Source organism: Protopterus annectens, chromosome 17.part0 (genome assembly GCF_019279795.1).
Source record: "Protopterus annectens isolate FY-2018-M chromosome 17.part0, PAN1.0, whole genome shotgun sequence".
Classification (NCBI taxonomy): Eukaryota; Metazoa; Chordata; order Ceratodontiformes; family Protopteridae; genus Protopterus; species Protopterus annectens.
Genome location: NC_056751.1, coordinates 741,231,323 through 741,250,776, shown reverse-complemented (window position 1 = coordinate 741,250,776; position 19,454 = coordinate 741,231,323). Strand labels below are relative to the sequence as shown.

At 40.2% G+C, this 19,454-nt stretch overlaps 1 protein-coding gene across 4 annotated transcripts in view; it reads right to left on the bottom strand.

The window, feature by feature from the left end:
• The window catches only part of LOC122791847 (sodium/potassium-transporting ATPase subunit alpha-2), an 833,979-nt gene that overhangs the window by 298,420 nt on the left and 516,105 nt on the right, over positions 1-19,454 (bottom strand). For all 4 annotated transcript variants that reach the window (XM_044059821.1, XM_044059822.1, XM_044059820.1 and 1 more), the window contains exon 8: positions 17,783-18,051. In XM_044059821.1, the coding sequence (XP_043915756.1) occupies positions 17,783-18,051 (269 nt within the window). The remainder of the gene's footprint in view (positions 1-17,782; positions 18,052-19,454) is intronic.

Sequence of the window (19,454 nt, the reverse complement as noted above, 5' to 3'; positions counted from 1 at the left end):
ACTACTGGGCATTATGGCAGGCACACACTGGCCAACAGAGGCACATACACCCCTCCCACAATTAGCATGGGTCTCTGGTGTAGGTCGGAGTAGGCTGGGTCCTCAATCCAGTTATTATCGGCAAATACCTATGCTCATTTGTGATCAACCCGACCGAATCACCTAGAGCCAACAGAGGCACATACACCCCTCCCACAATTAGCATAGGTCCCTAGTGTAGGTCGGAGTAGGTTGGGTTCTCAATCCAGTTATAACTGGCAAATATCCATGCCCATTTGTGATCAAAATTACTGAATCATGAAGCAGAAAAAGGAAAGGCCAAAGTAGCTAAATTTGTGTGTGTGTGTGTGTGTGTGTGTGTGTGTGTGTGTGTGTGTGTGTGTGTGTGTGTGTGTGAGTACTTGTGTATATATATATATATATATATATATATATATATATATATATATATATATGGATCTACTTCAGTAGATTGAACATATTACAAGTTCGAACCACATATGGCCGAGACCATATGTTCAAACTTCTAATAGTTCGAACACTGAAGTAAAAAAAGAAAAAACAACAAAAAACAAAATTAAACATCTGTAGTAGGCTGCACCCCCCACACCCCCTTACTTAAATATACCAACTCCGAGACCGCACTACATTGCGGAAAACAGAAATCTTCCCAATCTGCACTGTATGGAGATCTCCATTCAGTCTGATCGAACATTTACAAGTTCAAACATATAGTCTCGGCCATATGTGGCTCGAACTTGTAATATATTCGATCTACTGAAGTAGACCCATATATATATATATATATATATATATATATATATATATATATATATATATATATATATAGATATATTAAGATAAACCCAGCCAGGGCAGAGTTTTCACTGTGGAATTCCTTAAATATCCTGTAATGGAGGCCTATGGGATATATGCAAATGATCCCTTAAAAACATCAAGTGTTTCAGGTACATGGCTTCTGAATACCCATGAAATTTTTCATTTTTAAGTCTTTATGGATACATTCAGGCCAATAAGGCCAAACCCCATTGGCTGTAGGTAACTAGAGTTGCATACAAGGAAATGGGGGTAAAAAGGTCTGCACTGTAAGTGCAGGACAGAATCAAAGCATTAAGAAATATCTGCAGAAAGAATAATAAAAGACAGGCAGCACTGCTGGTCATTCTTATCATTAATACAGAGTGCGAGTGTTGTAATCAAACTGTCATGTTATTTACACATATACAGCTCTAAAAAGGCACCATGTAACAAATGCTGAATGAGTTAAAATCAGTCCACACTACAGCCAATATCAGGTACGTGCACCATGACGTGCACATTGCAAAACTAAATAACTTGGTTCATTGTCTGTCTGGAAACTGGAATGGGGGTCAGTGAACAAGACCATGACAGACACAGTATGTTCTGTAACAGCAGGAGCAGTTGCATGGACGATGGCAATATTAACAAGTTAGTCTCGTCACTGATGGTCAGCAATGAAAATCACGTTAACTGAAAGGCTGGTAACTAGCTTAAATTATCAGCTCAGGAAAGCAAAGGTAGCACGGTGACACCCCATGGACATCTGATATTTATTTCTTGTTTGCAAGATAAATAAAAAAGTGCTAAAATGGGCATGACCCATTTAGATATTAAAAACTCTAGTAACCACATAAGTTAAACTAACTGAGCAGATCCGTTGTAGGACTCAGACAAAGATGTAGTGACCTGATCAGCAGGCTACCTCAGACCCAGATACAGAATGGCTCTCCTCCATTCCATATCATACCGACTGGGACAGCAGGAGATGAAGCAGGAAAAAGCAAAGGCCATACATATTATATCACAAGGATTTAGGTGACACCTTGGATTTCAAATGAAGATGATCACTATGGCTACAAATTATACAAAAGAACTTCAGGAAGTAAAGGAGACACCAGTACATGTCAGAAAATGTTTATTCACAGAAAAAGTGTATGAAGGTATGAGGAAATGATTATTCTCAGAAACAGTGGTACAGATTTATAACAGATGACCACCTTATACAATGAGGTGTGGTGAAGTTCTTCACAGGTACATAATATGGATACTGGAGAAGTAATTAATGGCATGGGAAGAGAAGTTCAGTTACCAGCATGGCTAATTGTTAAAAAGAAATGTAAGTAGAATAAGTGTGTTTAAACAGGCCTGTCATCAAGCTTCTGAAGGCTAATCAGGCCTATGTCAGAAAAATGTGAAAGCTATGAAGTAACACAAGAAAAGATAGCAACAAGGTTTTTACCTGAGACAGCAACAATGTTTTTGCCTCAGTGTATAACACATTGATGCATGGTTCAGGAAATGTTAGTTTGGAATACATTCCTTTTGTACTGTCCTGCCAACAAACTACTTTACAATATTCTAGCTGTTCATTATGTCAGCCAAACTCAATGACTATACATCACTGCTATGGAATTCGGCAAACAGCAGGTGGCCCACAGGTGGCCCACCGACACAGCTTGCATGACAGTGTGTTAATTACTAGTGGGTTTACATCTGTCAAAGCATACTTGCAATACCTATACATGTGTTTGTATTTAAAATAAAATAAATTCAACTAATGAGACAGAGTAAGCAATGAAGACTTCAATGTATGTATGTATATATATATATTATATATTACATTATATAGTATCTGGTTATAACTTATTTTAATAACTATTGTCCATTCCCATAACACCAGATGTCCCTCTGTTATTTGTGGTACATATGTTCCCAGGAAATGACATATGTAGGTATTTGCAAAGAAAGTCCTTTAAATAGTTGTAATAGTGTACAAGAATACAATCTGGCCTTCTCCAAATGGATGAGAGAAAACCACAAATGACATAACAATGTTAAACTTCATGGCAGAAGAGCATTACAAATACATTTCTTGAGTCTGACTGCAAATTATTTTTTATAGAATTCTTCCTAAAAGAAAATGTTTGCTTACATTTGAAGGAAATTTTTATTGACTACTTCAAATTTACAATGCAAGTAAAAGGATGAAACAAAGTTCAATCCCCATGATAAGTTAAGTGGGAAGACACATACAAGAATGATATTTGTCACTTGTCCTTGAAATGGTTAAATTCAGCTCTCCCAGTGGACACTCTCCGTTGCATTATTACTTTACTTCAGTTCATCTCACTGGCTAACCTTCCTTTCACTGGTTAACTGCAAATGTCCATTTGGTTATTCTCAGTCATAATGGCTGAATGCAGAATGTAACTCTGACTACTGTATTAGATGGATGTTTTCCCCAGAAAGTAAAATCCTGCATTTTTCATTTATTATTGTCTGTTAACTGGTCCTTCGCAAAACTTTTTTAGCCAACACCTGAGCCATAAGGTTGATGATAAGTGCAGTATATATGGACAACTTAGTGTAGGCCACACAACATGAAGAGAACATGCAGAGTCCACACAGACAGTGTCTAAAAGTCAGGATCAAACTCCAAGCAGCAGAGATCTTACCAGTTAGCCATTATGGCACATTGGAGAGATTTAATACAGGAAGCACACATTTCAAAATATCAGCAATACACACAAGTATTTGTTATCATTTCTAGCTAACTTATATGTGTACTTTTCTGTCTGTTTATTGCACTATATGTCAGTACATTGCTTTCTCATTTAGTATTTCATCCTTCCATAAATTGACTTTCAGTCCTTGTGGTGGCAACAACATGATATTATTGCTGAATACCTGAGTTGTATGGCTTCTGCTACATACTTACAATCAACTGCATTACTAGCTGAGTGAAGTACAAACTTGCAGTGTTAAAGATTGCACTGCATTTCATTTTTCTATTTAATTGTTTCATTGAATATTGTGTCTGTGTCTCTCTGTAGTTATTTATTTTTCTATTTAATTGTTTCATAGAATACTGTGGTCTCTCTCTGTCTCTGCTGTTAGTTTCCTGCCCACCATCCCTGTTCTTGTTTTGGTATTAATCTTGGTGGCTTTGGAATTGCCCACCTCTCCTGTAAATTTGTGTTTGAACACTCCTCCTGGGTCTATCTCATTTGCTCAATCAAACCGAGTACTGTGAGATCATATTTTGACTTCAGACACTCCTACCTGTCCCATCTGTTCAGCTCTATCCCAGCTCTATTCCATTCTAGTGTCACTAGCTCATTGTACTTAATACAGAGATACCATTTGTGAAGGGCACGCCACTTAGGTCCTTAATTTTGAATTATCTTCTGTTTCTCCTTTCTCCCTTTCCACTTTTCAAAAAAAAAATTCTAAGCTTGTTTCCTGCCTTTCCTGTAACTAGTCTAGTGAAGACACAGATTTGCTGTAACCAGGACTGTTTGTAAGCTTCTGAGCCCCAAATCCTTTCTGTGTTGGAGGGAAGCCTTCTAGCTTATCAGTGGAAGTGGTAAGCACTAGGTAACCTATCTACCACAAGAGGGGTTTCTGCCCCAGAAATTGTAGATTATTGGCCATTTGGGCAGTTTTTCCATATCTTTCAACTTTCTGGTTTAAAAGCATGCATTTGCACTTGTTTCCCACATTTCCTGTAACTAGTCTAGTCAAGATACAGATTTGCTGTATCCAGGACTGTTTGTAAGCTTCTGAGCCCCCCAAGCCTTTCTGTGTTGGAGGGAAACCTTCTAGCTTATCAGTGGGAGTGGTGAGCACTAGGTAGCCTATCTACCACAAGAGTGGTTTCTGGCCCAGAAATTGTAGTTTATTGGCCGTTTGGCAGTTTCTCCATCTCTTTCAACTTTCTGGTTGAAAATCCCATGTTTGCACTAGTTTCCCACCTTTCCTGTAACTAGTCTAGTCCAGATACAGATTTGCTGTATCCAGGACTGTTTGTAAGCTTCCGAGCCCCCCCCACAAGCCTTTCTGTGTTGGAGGGAAGCCTTCCATCTTATCAAAGAGAGAGGTAAGCACTAGGTAGCCTATCTACAACAAGAGAGGTTTCTGGCCCAGAAATTGTAGTCTATTGGCTGTTTGGCAGTTTTTTTCATCTCTTTCAACTTACTGGTTTAAAAGCCTACATTTGTGCCTGTTTCCCATCTTTCCTGTATCTAGTCTAGTCCAGATACAGATTTGTTATATCCAGGACTGTTTGTAAGCTTCTGAGCCCCCCAAGCCTTTCTGTATTGGAGGGAAGCCTTCTAGCTTATCAGTAGGAGTGGTAAGCACTAGGTAGCCTATCTACCACAAGAGTGGTTTCTGGCCCAGAAATTGTAGTTTATTGGCCGTTTGGGCAGTTCTTCCATCTCCTTCAACCTTCGGGTTTAAAAGCCCGTGTTTGCGCTTGTTTCCCACCTTTCCTGTAACTAGTCTAGTCCAGATGCAGATTTGCTGTATCCAGGACTGCTTGTAAGCTTCTGTGCCCCCCAAGCCTTTCTGTGTTGGAGGGAAGCCTTCTAGGTTATCAGTAGGAGTGGTAAGCACTAGGTAGCCTATCTACCACAAGAGTGGTTTCTGGCCCAGAAATTGTAGTTTATTGGCCGTTTGGGCAGTTCTTCCATCTCCTTCAACCTTTGGGTTTAAAAGCCCACATTTGCACTTGTTTCTCACCTTTCCTGTAACTAGTCTAGTCCAGATACAGATTTGCTGTATCCAGGACTGTTTGTAAGCTTCTGAGCCCCCCAAGCCTTTCTGTGTTGGAGGGAAGCATTCTAGCTTATCAGTGGGAGTGATAAGCACTAGGTGACCTATCTATCACAAGATCCAGCTACAGATTTTTAGTAGTAGCACTTGAATTCAATTATTCATGCTCAGCACTTGTTCAGAATTTGTTGTTAGCACTAAATAAGCTACAAATTACTACAGCACTCAACCTTCCTCTTTACCTAGAGGAAAACAGTTTTTGTACTTACTTTCCTCACTTGCCTAGAGAAAAACAGCTCTTATACTCACTTTCCTCACTTGTCTAGAGGAAAGTAGTTTTTTATTCAGGCATGTCCAAGTGTCAGCTCCCAGTGTTCTCTCCTGCCTGTCTGATTAATCTGGGCATCTTGGGGCAATGTAGCAATTGCCTCATGTACACAGACAACCATCTCCTCCTACCACCCAACACTACAACCTGTGAGAGATGCACTTATCTAGCCAAACTGGAGGTAAAGCTCTCTCCAACCAAGACTGAACTTGACAGTCAAGAGGAGAAGGTAAACACTTGCACCACACCACACTCATCACATAGTCCCACTAAACCTAAATCACCAAAATCCACACATAGAAACACAAACAAATTGGCGGAGGCTCTCAATAATAATCTGCTCAAGCAAAAGAGACTTCCAAAGCAGAAATGCAAGCAACCTCCACCCCCAACACAACCCAAATGACACACAGCCCACAGACTCAGTGTGCCACTCAACCACAGCCCATAAGGCAAAACAACGTACCCAACACACTAGTCATAGGTGACTCTATAGTCAGGCACACTGATGTCCCACTCACCAGGCTAAACAAGGAGAAGGTTACTGTCAGCTGCCTGTCGGGTGCCAAGATCCACCACGTAACCCACGCACTCAGGTCACTCCACAACAAGTACAAATATGACTCTGTCATTGTCCATGTTGGTGTGAATGACCTGAGATGTACCTCCCTGGACTACATGAAAAGAGACATGGAAGAGCTCTCCAATCTTGTAGCCCAGGCAGGTATGTCCCTAGCACTGAGTAGCATCCTGCCATTGCCCAGAATGATACCGCAGTACAAGGACAAAATGATTGACTTCACCAATTGGCTAAGCTTCTGATGTCATTCTAAGGGGATACAGTATCTGTCTGCCTGGGACGACATGGTCGACAGACCACGATGCTTTGCCAGAGATGGCCTGCACCTGTCACCCCTGGGATTCCGGATACTGGCTAAGGCTCTTGCTGCCCCTATAGTGCCTTTTGGAGGCAAGGTTCAAATGACAAATTCACCACTGTAACAGGAACAGGCAAGCAAAAACTGAGGGTAATGCTATTCAATGCTAGAAGTCTAAACCTCAAAATGCACTCCCTTGATGCACTCCTTAAAATGGAGAACATCGATATCTGTGCAGTGACTGAGACCTGGTTCAAGGGTCCAGAAAGCACCCTTGCATTACCAGGCTATAACTCATACCACACTTTTTGGCAACCTAACCTGGACCGGAACACCAAAGACGGAGGTGTGTCCATATTCATTAAGGATATCCACACCTCCAGGCTAGTTGCTCAGCATAATGCATCCGAGGTTATCCATGTGCAACTAATTCTGGGCAAAACTGCAATCCAAATTGTAGCTTGCTACAGATCCCCCACCATGCCCCAGGATTCCCACTCTTCTTTTCTTGATATACTGGAAATTATTAGGGTTCAAACAAACACCCTAATAATGGGCGATTTCAATTACCCCACCATTAATTGGGAAAACTACTCATGTACCAACTCTTTCGCTTAACGCTTTCTGGAATTTATAAATTCCAATGCCCTGGATCAACTTATCCACACCCCCACCAGAGGCAACAATATCCTAGACCTAGTCATTACCAACATGAGTGACCGATGTTCCACACCTGAAGTCAACTCCTCATTGGTCAGATCCGACCATAAGCTAATCACCCTAGATATCCACATCCCGCCCCCACCCCCCATTAAGCAAATCATGGTAAAATATTTCTCCAAAGCCAACTTCATGCTTCTTAAGACAGAAGTGGCGAACTTCATGACACCCATGTAGATGGACAATACAGTTACGACTGCTGAATCCCACACAAATGCACTCTATAAGCACTTACACAAGTGCATGGATCGTGCTATTCCAAACAGAACCAAGATGCTATCCTCCAAAAAAAGGAAGCCAATCTGGTGGTCCCCTGCCATAAACAAACTCTACAACAGAAGGAAGAAACTGTTGCAAAAGAGAGTAAAATCCCATGAGTGGAGGAGTTCCCTAGTCAGCCTCAGTAAGAAGCTGAGATCCCTTATAAGATCCTCCAAAGCTAGCTACAAAAATAAAATCACCACTGAGTCTAGGGACAACCACAAAACATTCTATAGCTATGTCAAGAATCTCAATGGCAAAATCCAGATCTGCTCTGAGTTACAGCACAACATCATGAAAATTACAGAACCAACTGATATTGCCAACGTCCTGGCAGATAGGTTCAGTGCTAACTTTACCCCCCTCTCACCCCTAAAGGGCCCATATCTATACATGAAGAATGCAGAGTCCCTGTAATCACAATTATGCAGGTAAAAGCTGCACTCTCTAAAGCCAAAAACACAGCATCCATGGGACCAGACTACATCCCAGGCTGCGTTTTACATGAACTTCAGAACTAACTGGCTCCCCACCTAAGCACCATGTTCAATCATAGCCTCACATCAGGCTTTGTGTGAACTGAATGGTGCACAGCAACAGTTATCCCACTCCACAAAGGGGGAACCACCACTGATCCAGGTAACTATCGCCATATTAGCCCGATGAGCCTGGCCTGTAATGCCATGGAACGTATCATCATGGAACTCATAAACAAAGACGTTGGTAACCTCCAAACTATGGACCCCACCCAGTTCGGGTTTGTGAAAGGCAGATCATGCCTCCTGAACCTGATCGACTTCTTTGAGGAAGTCACTAATGCTGTAGACGAGAGTAAGGTGGTTCACACAGCCTATCTTGACCCCACCAAGGCTTTCAACACCATCCCCACATTCTGGAATTATAGCTAAACTCACTAAACTAAGTATAAATCCCTACATCACAAGATGGGTTGTCAGTTGGCTCACTGACAGAACCCACACTGTAAAAGTTGCAGACTCCAAATCTGACTTCAAACCAGTGACAAGTGGAGTACCACAGGGTTCAGTCCTGGGACCTCTCCTGTTAGGTATCTACTTTTCTGAAATACAGGCTAACACAGAAGGCCTTTGGCTAACGAAGTTCACAGATAACTGCAAACTAGGAGCCATGTTTGAGTCCCCAAATGATGTGGACATCCTACAGAAGGGCCTCACTGAGACAGATGCCTGGTGTCAGAGCCATGGCCTCAAGCTCAATGCCAAAAAGTGCACTGTCATCCCCTTTGGTAAAAGCTCTGTACCCATGAACTACTATATAGGCAGCAGTCTGTTTAACGCTGAATGTGTGATAAGAGACCTGGGGACCAAGGTGGACAGTAGTCTCTCCTTTGATAATCACATCGCCACAGTAGTCAGTAAATCCTTCTACGTGGCACACCCTGTCACAAAAGGGTTCTCATCTAGGAAAAAAGAGGTCATTGTTCCCCTCTACTTGACACTCATTAAACTCATTATAGAGCACAACGCCCCTTTTGGAATGTACCTCACAAGACATCTGCAGCAGCTGGAAAGGCCACAGAAGTACCTCACAAAGAGGATTACTGGCCTCAAACAGATGCCCTGCACTGACCATCTCAAAAAACTCCAGCTTTACTCCATAGCATATCGCCTACTCCGAGGTAATCTCTGCCTAACACATAACGTTATGTCAAACCCAGAGCTGTTGGACATGCTACACCTAAAGAAAACCCAATCCCTCCAAGCTACACACTCTGGGGACTTAAACCTTGTCACCACAATAAACAGGACATGCTGGAGGGATAGATTCCTGTCCCAGAGACTTCCCATACTCTGGAACAAGCTACCCATCTATGTCAAGCAAAGTTCCTCATTAGCACTCTTCAAGAAAACTCTTGATGAGTGGATGGGAAATAGGAAATACACCCTGGGGATCACTTCGGTGGCTCTGCTTGACAGGGGCACAGGAAAATAACTGTCTTGGGTGGCGTAAGCCAGGGAACCTTGTTGGCTAGGCTTACTTAGGCCCTTGGGCCGATAGCCTAGTACCTACCTACCTATGACAATGAGTTAGTGTGCACATGTTCTGAAATATCAGGCACTAAAGGGTACATAAAGGTGGCATCATGGTCATCTGCTGACAAAAAGTAATGCGTCATCCCTCTCTTGCTGCTACATGATCAGATCTCTGAACATAACCAAGTTGTTATGCGTTTGAGACTTGGATGTCAAGAAATTCACCTTGAGAGTGAAGTGAACTGTGTATTGTGAGTACAGAGTAATGCAAAGAAAACAGAAAAATCAAATGCTATACTCAGTAAGTGAACAGACAACGGCAACATATAACACAAACTTCTGGAATGGATACCTTCCCTAGCCATGGTCAGCATATGCAAACATCACATGAGAAAACAGATGAGGAAATAGACAACACACACACACACATACATACACAGACACACAAAAACACATACACAAGCCTCAGCATCTTTTTAGCTCAATGAAATTCTGATTAAGGTACTGGGTCATATCCAAGAGTACATTCAAATACACAGTGGAGACAACAATCCAGATAGTCACCTTATTTTTATTAATTATTAAAATTTCTTATTGTAGATTTTGATTGCATTAAATGTGATACCTTGGAGCTTTTCTCCCTGGCCTCCATTGAAAAAGGGCACCTATGCCCAGTCAAACCTTCCCAGTAAACAAATTTCAGCAAATAAATAAATAAATAAAAACTTGCACAGTATGACTACAGGAAATTATGTTGGCTGCCCAGTCTGGGGTGTAAGAGGACTATCACCACTGCCCAGGCACCTGGACGAGAACATCAGCATGCAGAGCAACATCAGGAGCACACAGGAGGTAGGCGGAGTCATAATGCCTCAGACAAGTGGAACAGCAATGTACACCACAAAGCTACGTGTTATGAGAAGTGGCACAAAGCTACATAATGTGAGAAGTGGCACAAAGCTATGTAATGTGAGAAGTGGTACAAAGCTACGTAATGTGAGAAGCTGCCATGCATACAGCAGAACCAGTAGCAGAGCCTGACTCAGTAACACAGAGAGAGGAAGCCTTTCCTGACCCTGAAAAAGGAAGAGACAGAAGTGATGGGGACATGGCCTGCTCATCTCTCCTGGGGGCTGGGGAGGGTAGTGGATGTTCAGAGAGCACAAAGGGAAGTGTGATTACTCCAATGGAGACATGGGGAAACCACTTCCTGTACTTAAGGGAAGAGGACGTGCTGCTTGCTGGCAATGTCCCTTGTGGAAGAGAGGTATGACCAGTGCAGACAGCCCACTGCATGTCCCCCTTTAGCTCTGTAAGTCAAATAGCCATAAAGGATAAAATGTAGGCCAGATAGAAACCTTTGAATCACCCCTACTAAATAATGCCCCCTTGCAGTCAACTCTCACCCTTGTGATGGGGAACAAATGGGACAATTCTCTAGGCAGAGGATGATGCTCAACAGGCAGTGGGGTCAAGGTGTAAAAAAAAAAAAAAAGAAATGGTAAAGAGATATATGTACCCTGGGTGTATAGTGATGTGACAACTAAAGGAAAGCTGAGCAGTTCAGTCTAGTTTAAAGGTGGCATCAGATATCACCACATATTTAAATGTATATTAAAGGCATAACACTGCAATTATCTCCCCAGGAAAGAGAAGATGCACAGAACATACTTGGAATTTCAATCGGTAGCAGTATTAACATAACTGTCAGACCATCAGTGTTTCATAATCTCTGCTGTGATGGAGTTAATTGATCCTGTCCATGACCCATTTAAATGTGATCAGCACTCGGACTAGGCTCAGGTGCTTCTGTAGAACTTCCCCACCACAAAGAAATGGCTTTGGTGGTATTTACACTACCTGACAGGGGTCAGCTGTGCAGGATCAGTGGCAAAAATTAATGGGCAGCTATGTCATGGTGTGACTGGCCATAGCAAGAAATACAGTGAACTAGACACAACCATACACTATGACAAAAATATCTTACAAAGAGATGACAGTGCAGCAAAGAGCAATAAATCCCTGACTGCTATCCAGACAATCAAGGTTAAAAATCAGGTAAAGGATGACAGAAGTGAGCATCCATCCTGAAGGAAGGGAAGGATTCTGATCCACCTTGGTAGTTACACCTGCTGGAGAAACAGGTGTACAGCATGTAGGGAAAGAGCACAGAACATGCATGCAAATCTCCAAACCTGTGATTGCATAGCAATCTTCACTGTGTCATGTAAGATCATGCATGATCAAGAATAATGTATACTCAATACTGAATATGCAAAAACTTGCACCACCACACTATACCAGCATGCAAACAGCTGCACAGATGCAGCTGTACCCTGTAGGAACAAGTGTAGGGCAAACCCCATAAACAAACCCACATCATGGAACCATATCAACAAGCTTTATAATAAAAGGGAAAAGCATTTTGACCAAAATTAAAAAGAATGATTTCCAGAATGCTAGAACCCTTGTCACTGAAATAAACAAACAACTCAAGAGCTTAAGAAAATCCACCAAAACCAAGTTTGAGGCTAAAATTGCTACACTAGCCAAAGACAGTCACAAGGCATTTTTAGTTGTTTGTAATCTCAAAAGCACAATGCAGCAATGTGCTAAGCTGATTGTGGATGATATTACCTACACCAGAGAGGCTGATGATATAGCAAACGTACTTGCCAATAATTTTACCTCTGTCTGTCTTTCAAGATAGTCCTGAAACTGGCTCACCTCCTGCTATCACAGAAGACCAAGTCCTAAAAGTGCTAACAAAAACTAAAAATACTGCATCAATATGCCTAGATGCACCTTAAACAGTATGAAGTAGAATTTAGCCACATCCCTAACAACACTGTCCAGTCTCAGCCTCCATAGAGGTTTTGTACCAAGTGAGTGGAGAACAGCTACAGCCATTTCCCTGCATAAGGGGGGACCTTCCACAGACCCAGGCAATTATAGACCCAAAATTCTGCCCAACCTCACATACAAAGCAATGGAAACACTTATCCTGGATCTAATCAATCAAGGTATAGAGAACTTCCAAACACTGAACCCATCTCAGTCTGGATTCATCAAGGGCAGGTCATGCTTACTCAGTCTGGTGGATGTTTTGTAAAAGGTCACCAAAGCAATGGATGAAGGCAAAATGGTGCACACCATATACCTTGACCTGGAAAAAGCTTTTGACACAGTTCCACACTCAGCCATAGTAAAAAAGCTAAATAAACTAGGAATAAAATTCCTATGTTACCTGCTTTATCCCATGCATGTGCCCCCATCAAATTATCAATGGTATGATCTTAGTTATTCTCATTAGGGGTAATATATAATTATTGACCATGGATAGATGAGACCAATCTCTACCAAAATGGGTTAGGTTAATTTAAGCACAAAAGGGAAATTGGCTAGGTTTAAAATGGCCTGCAAGGGCAACTATCCTAGTACTTACCTATGAACCTATAAAAGGAAAAGGTGGGATAAGGGAGTAGCATGATCTGCCACCAAGGGAAGGAGTTAATGCATACACAGGAAAACCTGAAACTCTTATGGAAAATGGCCCGTGAGTCTCAACTCTCACCTCTAGCCTAGGCAATAGCTGGCACTTACTAAAAAAAGGTATTCTCCTCTGAAAAGAGGAGAGAAATCTTTTCCCACAAGGCAAAATGTGTGATGCTAAGCTGAGACTGATGTTTACCTGTTACTATAGAAAAACTGCAAAGGGATGTAGACAGGGGCCTGGTCCACAGAAATTGTATAGATGGGAACCAAATATCCAAGCAATGGTCTGTTCAAGACAGGAATTCCACATATTTAAAAAGACAGATTACTCTGCTCAGTATGGGGTATGAATGCCAAAGAGGCCAAGGCCTGAAGAAAGCCTGAAGCAAGGCCAGGGATACAGACAAGGAAGGTCTGTAAATTCAGTGAAAATGATACTGAAAAAAGAACTTTAGTGAGCTATTTAAGTTTGGTTTAATTTGTGCAAGCAGCTTTTAGGCATTCTATAAAAGTCAGAGTATGGTACTACATTTGTTTTGTGCAGTGAAATGAAAGCAACTGAAGGCAGAAAATGCATGCCATTTGAATTACCCACTGTGTGTCCTGATAAGACACCACAGTGATGGTCTAATATGCACAACATCTGAGTTTATATTACTCTTGTAAGTTAAAGTGAATTTAAACTGTAGATGGTGCACTAAAGGGGAAACACTGTGCTTACAGAAGCCTTAATTAGTGTAGCTGACATACCTGTACAGAAAAGTTTCTTGACTGGGTAATAATAATGTCTGTGTTCAGAAGCTGACTGTGTGTTAAGAAAGGTTCACCTATGCCACATAGGAAAGAACATTTCTTATTTTTGTTCACTGAACTGAGTACTTATAAAGCAATATATTAATAAATATATTAATAAATCAGCATGTACATTTATTCCAGAAGAGCTTAAAATGGCATCTGCAACAACTAGGGTAACAGTGACCATGTTGAAGTTGCATAGAGTGGGGAAGAAACCAATCATTGTTGAATGAAATTCTAAATAATGGCTAGGTTCTGAGCATGAAGAAGTGAAATAACGTATGTTAAACCAAGTTTAAAAAGTGCATGAAAAACAATAGTGGAATTACAGATACTGTTGAATGGTTTACTAAAGTAGTGATTGCTGAAAGATAACTTAAAAAATGAGTGAATGTAGTAAGCTGCTGAGAGAAATGTACTGGGGAGGGGAGAATGTTCTTGCAAGTGGAAGCACATCCTTAAGAAATTACTGAAGTTGGGTATATGTAAGAAAGTGTCATTAGCATATACATAGTATCAAAATTGGTATGCGCAAAAAAGTGAAGCAATAACTGATGTAAAAGTATTGAAAGAATTGTGTAGCATCACAAAGTCTGTATCTACCCACAGGAATTTGTTGGAAAACATTGCTAATGAAGCTTGCAATACTACAAAAAGTGTTTGTGCTAGTAATTATAGAAGCAGGCAGAGTATAAAGTTGCTTTTACTGGAAGCTGCAGTAACAAAAAGCAACATACTGAATAAATACTGATATAAGTGAACTGTGACCAGAAAGTCTTTTTTTATGAAGGCATCAACAGTTGAAAATTATCTTCAATCGTTGTGCAGTGTAATGTTTACAAGGGAACCCCAGGTAAATGAAGTGTAACAGAGGTATTATTTGTGCCAAAACAGTGTGAGTACTATTTCAAAATAAATCCTGTGTTTGTTGCTCTGTGGAAGAAATTTGTATCTGGAATAGAAGTAAGTACTCCAGATACAAATTTCTTGTATCTGGAATAGAAGTAAGTACTGGGCGGCCACGGTGGTGCAGCAGTTAGTGTTGCCATCTCACAGCAAGAGGTTCTCTGGTTCGATTCTCGGCTGGGGTGCCTTCTGTGCGGAGTCTTCATGTCCTCCCTGTGGTCACTTGGGTTTCCTTTGGGTGCTCTGGTTTCCTCCCACATCCCAAAGACATGCTGTAGGTAGATTGGACACTCTAAATTGGCCCTAGGCGTGAGTGCATGCATGTGTGTGCCTTCTGTGGAAGGTTGGGTGCCGGGCTGGCAACTCGACACTGTAAAACTCCACTGCCAATCATGAGCGGACAGGTGATCCACTGTGGCAACCCCTAACTGGGAAAAGTCGAAAGAAGAAAAAGAAGAATAGAAGTAAGTACTGATACATTCTGAGGCAGAGTAGTTTGTAAACTAATACAGAAATAAAAAATTTAAAGAAGTTACAATGGCATAAACAACATGAAACCGATGTATAAGAATTCTAAGTAAATTAAGGTAGTGACCTAGTTAATAAATGTGGTACTTGCATGAACATGGACAATTAGCAGGACAATGTGCTATAAATTATGATAAAGAAACCTCATAAACATTACGGGTTATAGGACACAGTTTGGCTGATAAGATGAGAAACAAAATAAATAAATAAATAGAGCAAATAACATCTTTGCCAAAGATAAAAATGTATTTCAAAACAATACTGAAAAATGAAATACCCTTACAGCTAGGCATATTATCATTGTGAATGTCATGGTTTACTAGCTGCTTGACAAGCTGTTTTATGGTTTCATAAACAGGTTTCTTATTTCTGTAATACTGGAATAAGCATAGGTAAGAAGAGACCTGACTTCTTTAAGGTAGTAAAGCTCAGGTGTGCAAACGGCTACAGAAAACATTTTAACAAAGCAACCAAGAGTGGGTTCTGCTGTTGCGCTAAATGAGAAGTCAATCTAAACGATAATTGAAGAGTTCATACAAATTGGAAACTCGGTTAAAAATAAAACTGACAAACACAGGCGTTTGGTAGCTGATTTAAAAAAAAAGGCCAGATAGGACAAATAGCTGACCTTAAGCATTTGGAAAGTAAATTATATAGGGAGTTGGACACTGAGTTCTAAGAATGTTGTAACAAGGTGATATAGTTGTGTATACGCAAAGTCACACCCTAACTGAAAGTCTGAGCTTAGTAAACAAATATGGAACATAAAGGAAACTGGGTTTCACATGGAGTGTGAACTACAATAGGTAAAAGAAACATTGACTCCAATGAACTTCACCAAAAATGGACTCAAAATATAAAGCTGCAGGAGGAAGTGGCTGGTGTAGTTTATAAATACAAAGGTTTCTTCTGAAAGTCACAACAGTGTGTCTTATACCAAGAGGTGTATATGCAAAATGAAGCCTTTGGGGGTGGTGAGGACTAAGACACAAGAGACTGTCAGTATGGAAAAGGCTCTTGCTGAAAAGATGAATAAGCCACAGTTAACAAAGGAAATGCAGAACGTTTTTATGTAGTACCTGGTTCAGAACCTGACAAAGTAAGGTGATCTGTGCTGAAGGGTTTTGGTGTGAAAAGGGAGTTCATAGAAGAAGGGTATGAAAAATATGTAGCCGCTTATCACTTTTATTTTTCTCTAAATCAAATTATTGTAAATATCATTTGTCACCTTTACAGTGTAACTTTTTTCTGGTTTTTGGATCTTTTCTCCTTGGCTCCCACAGAAACTGAGTCGTATCCAATTTTCAAAACATAAGCTCAAAAAAAAAAAAAAAAACTTCGAAATCTCAAAACATGACTTAAAATTTCTTTCTAGGGCAGTGAAAGGCTTTTGATCACAGACGTTGTCACAAGCACAATTCTATCAGTGCAGAAATATGAAAATGTCTAATTACCACAGTTTACAAAATTACACCCTCATTAAGAATCACATTTAGTTGTCTGCTAACATATTTCAGCTTTGTTCATTAGACTATATTCTGATACATCACTCTTAGACTGTATTATTATTAATATTATTATTATTATTATTATTATTATTATTAACAGTTCTAATGTATAAGGAAATACAAGCCTTGGCTTGAACTTGAACAGATGTCCTTCGGGACAGCATTCTACTTAAACTAGCAGCTCTGCCGCTGAAGCACAATGGACTCATACATCCCCTGAGACACAATGGACTGGTATATCCCCTAAGGCACAATGGACTCGTATATCCCCTGAGGCACAATGGACTCATATATCCCCTGAAGCACAATGGAATTGTATATCCCCAAGTACTGTAATCTTTCTAAATTCATAAGTCCACTTGTTGCACAAAATAATTAGTCATTGGAATGAAACAGTAGTATGGTGTGCACATATTAGGAAATATATGCAAATACAAATAAAAATATTAAATGGTGTGTGATTGTAAAACTTGCATTAAAGGCATGGCAATAACGTAATATAATACTCAATGGAATTGCTAGGAGCAGGGAGAAAGACTCAAGACAAAACAGAATTGGGCATCTAATCAAAGAAGAGAGAGGCTAGAAATATCAAAAGAGGGAGAATGTTGAATAACTGAATCTATACAACATGGCTCAGATAAACAGCAAAGATAAAGGATCATTAGAGGGTTTACACACTATAAAGATTATTGTACTGACACAAACAAGTGCACTGTTCATTGTACAGTATGTTAGAACTATTTATCTCACCGTGACAGTAGCTAGTAGACCCTCAGGTACATTAGCAACAATGATGCCAATAAGGAAAATGACGGCTTCCAGCCAGGTGTATCCAAGAATGAGGGACAAGACGAAGAAGCTGACACCCAGGAAAACTGCCACACCTGTAATAATGTGGATAAAATGCTCAATTTCTGTGGCAATGGGTGTCTGACCCATCTCAAGTCCTGAGGCCAATGTAGCAATGCGTCCCATCACAGTTCGATCTCCTGTTGCCACCACTATACCCCGAGCTGTACCTGTAAAAATTAAAAAAGGCCCTGTTAGAAATGTTACCTCCCAAACTTTATGTAAAAACAGTTCTTAATTCAGTAAGTCTTATGTTCAATAACTTTGTGCAGAGCATAGGTGGCAAACTCATTCATGGTCTCTGTTGAGGTCCAGAGTTTCTGCCACATTGAGCATTGAACTATATCGCAGAGGTCCTAACTTTGCATTTAAACTCAGTGTGAATTGAAGCCTAAGACTTTCCTTAACCATTGCCAAGTTTTAGACAATTTTAGTATGCTCTCAAAAAAGATTTCATAAATTCAAAAAGATTTTAGAACTCAAAAGCATAAAAAAGAAATACATATGTATCTATCTCTAGCACTTTGTCTCTCTCATTGTGTGTGTGTGTATATATATATATATATATATATATATATATATATATATATATATATATATATATATATACATACATATATATATAGGTTTACTATCAAATGATTGAAACTTACCTTAACTTCATACATAAGGTTAAGGTTAAAATTGCAAAAGTTTAAAACTGTGAGTGGAACTCCCGTTGCCTCTGAAACATCAACATGTAGCTTGCATTCATGGTTTTGAGCTTTGCTGTTTACAACTGGATCACACTACAGTGGGGATAGGGAATCCTAACCTTTTTCTCACTGTAGTGCAGTCTCTGAGTTAGAATATATAATTATCAGGGGGTGTGGGGGGGTGCAGGAGGGCTTACCCCACTGCAAAACATTTATGGGGCATCTTTGGCTGTCCAAGTAAGTTGGGTAATGTCGATAATGTCTAATTCGACATAACAACATTACTAGGTTTGTTGTAGTGAGCAGACAGTCTGCACAATTTAGTCATTTCAGTTCAAGTAAGTCATTACTCGCAAAACTGATTTGCAGAACTCTGATAGTAAACCATATATATATATATATATATATATATATATATATATATATATATATATATATATGGGTCTACTTTGTTTCGTTGAATCTCATTTCACCCCAACCACATCGCTGAAAACACAAATAACTGAAAACACATTTCACTGAATCTCATTTTACTGAACTGCAGTTAGTATATATGGCACCGTGTAGAGTACTGTAAGTCAAGTAAAAGGTACATGCCCTTTTCTCCACTGTAGTATGATCCTGGAGTTAGTATATATAGTTAGGGGGGGTCTGGAGGGCACAGCCCCCCACTTATTTTGAGTACATATTGTCTTCCAGAGAGAGTTAGTTATTGGTGTTGTAACTATGCATGTTTAAAATGTATTGTTTTGAAGTTTTTGGTAAAATACAATATAAAACAAACAAGGTGGGGGGCTGTGACTCTAACCCCACCCCGCCAACTATATATACTAACTCCAGGATCACACTACAGTGGGGAAAAGGGCATATACGTTTTA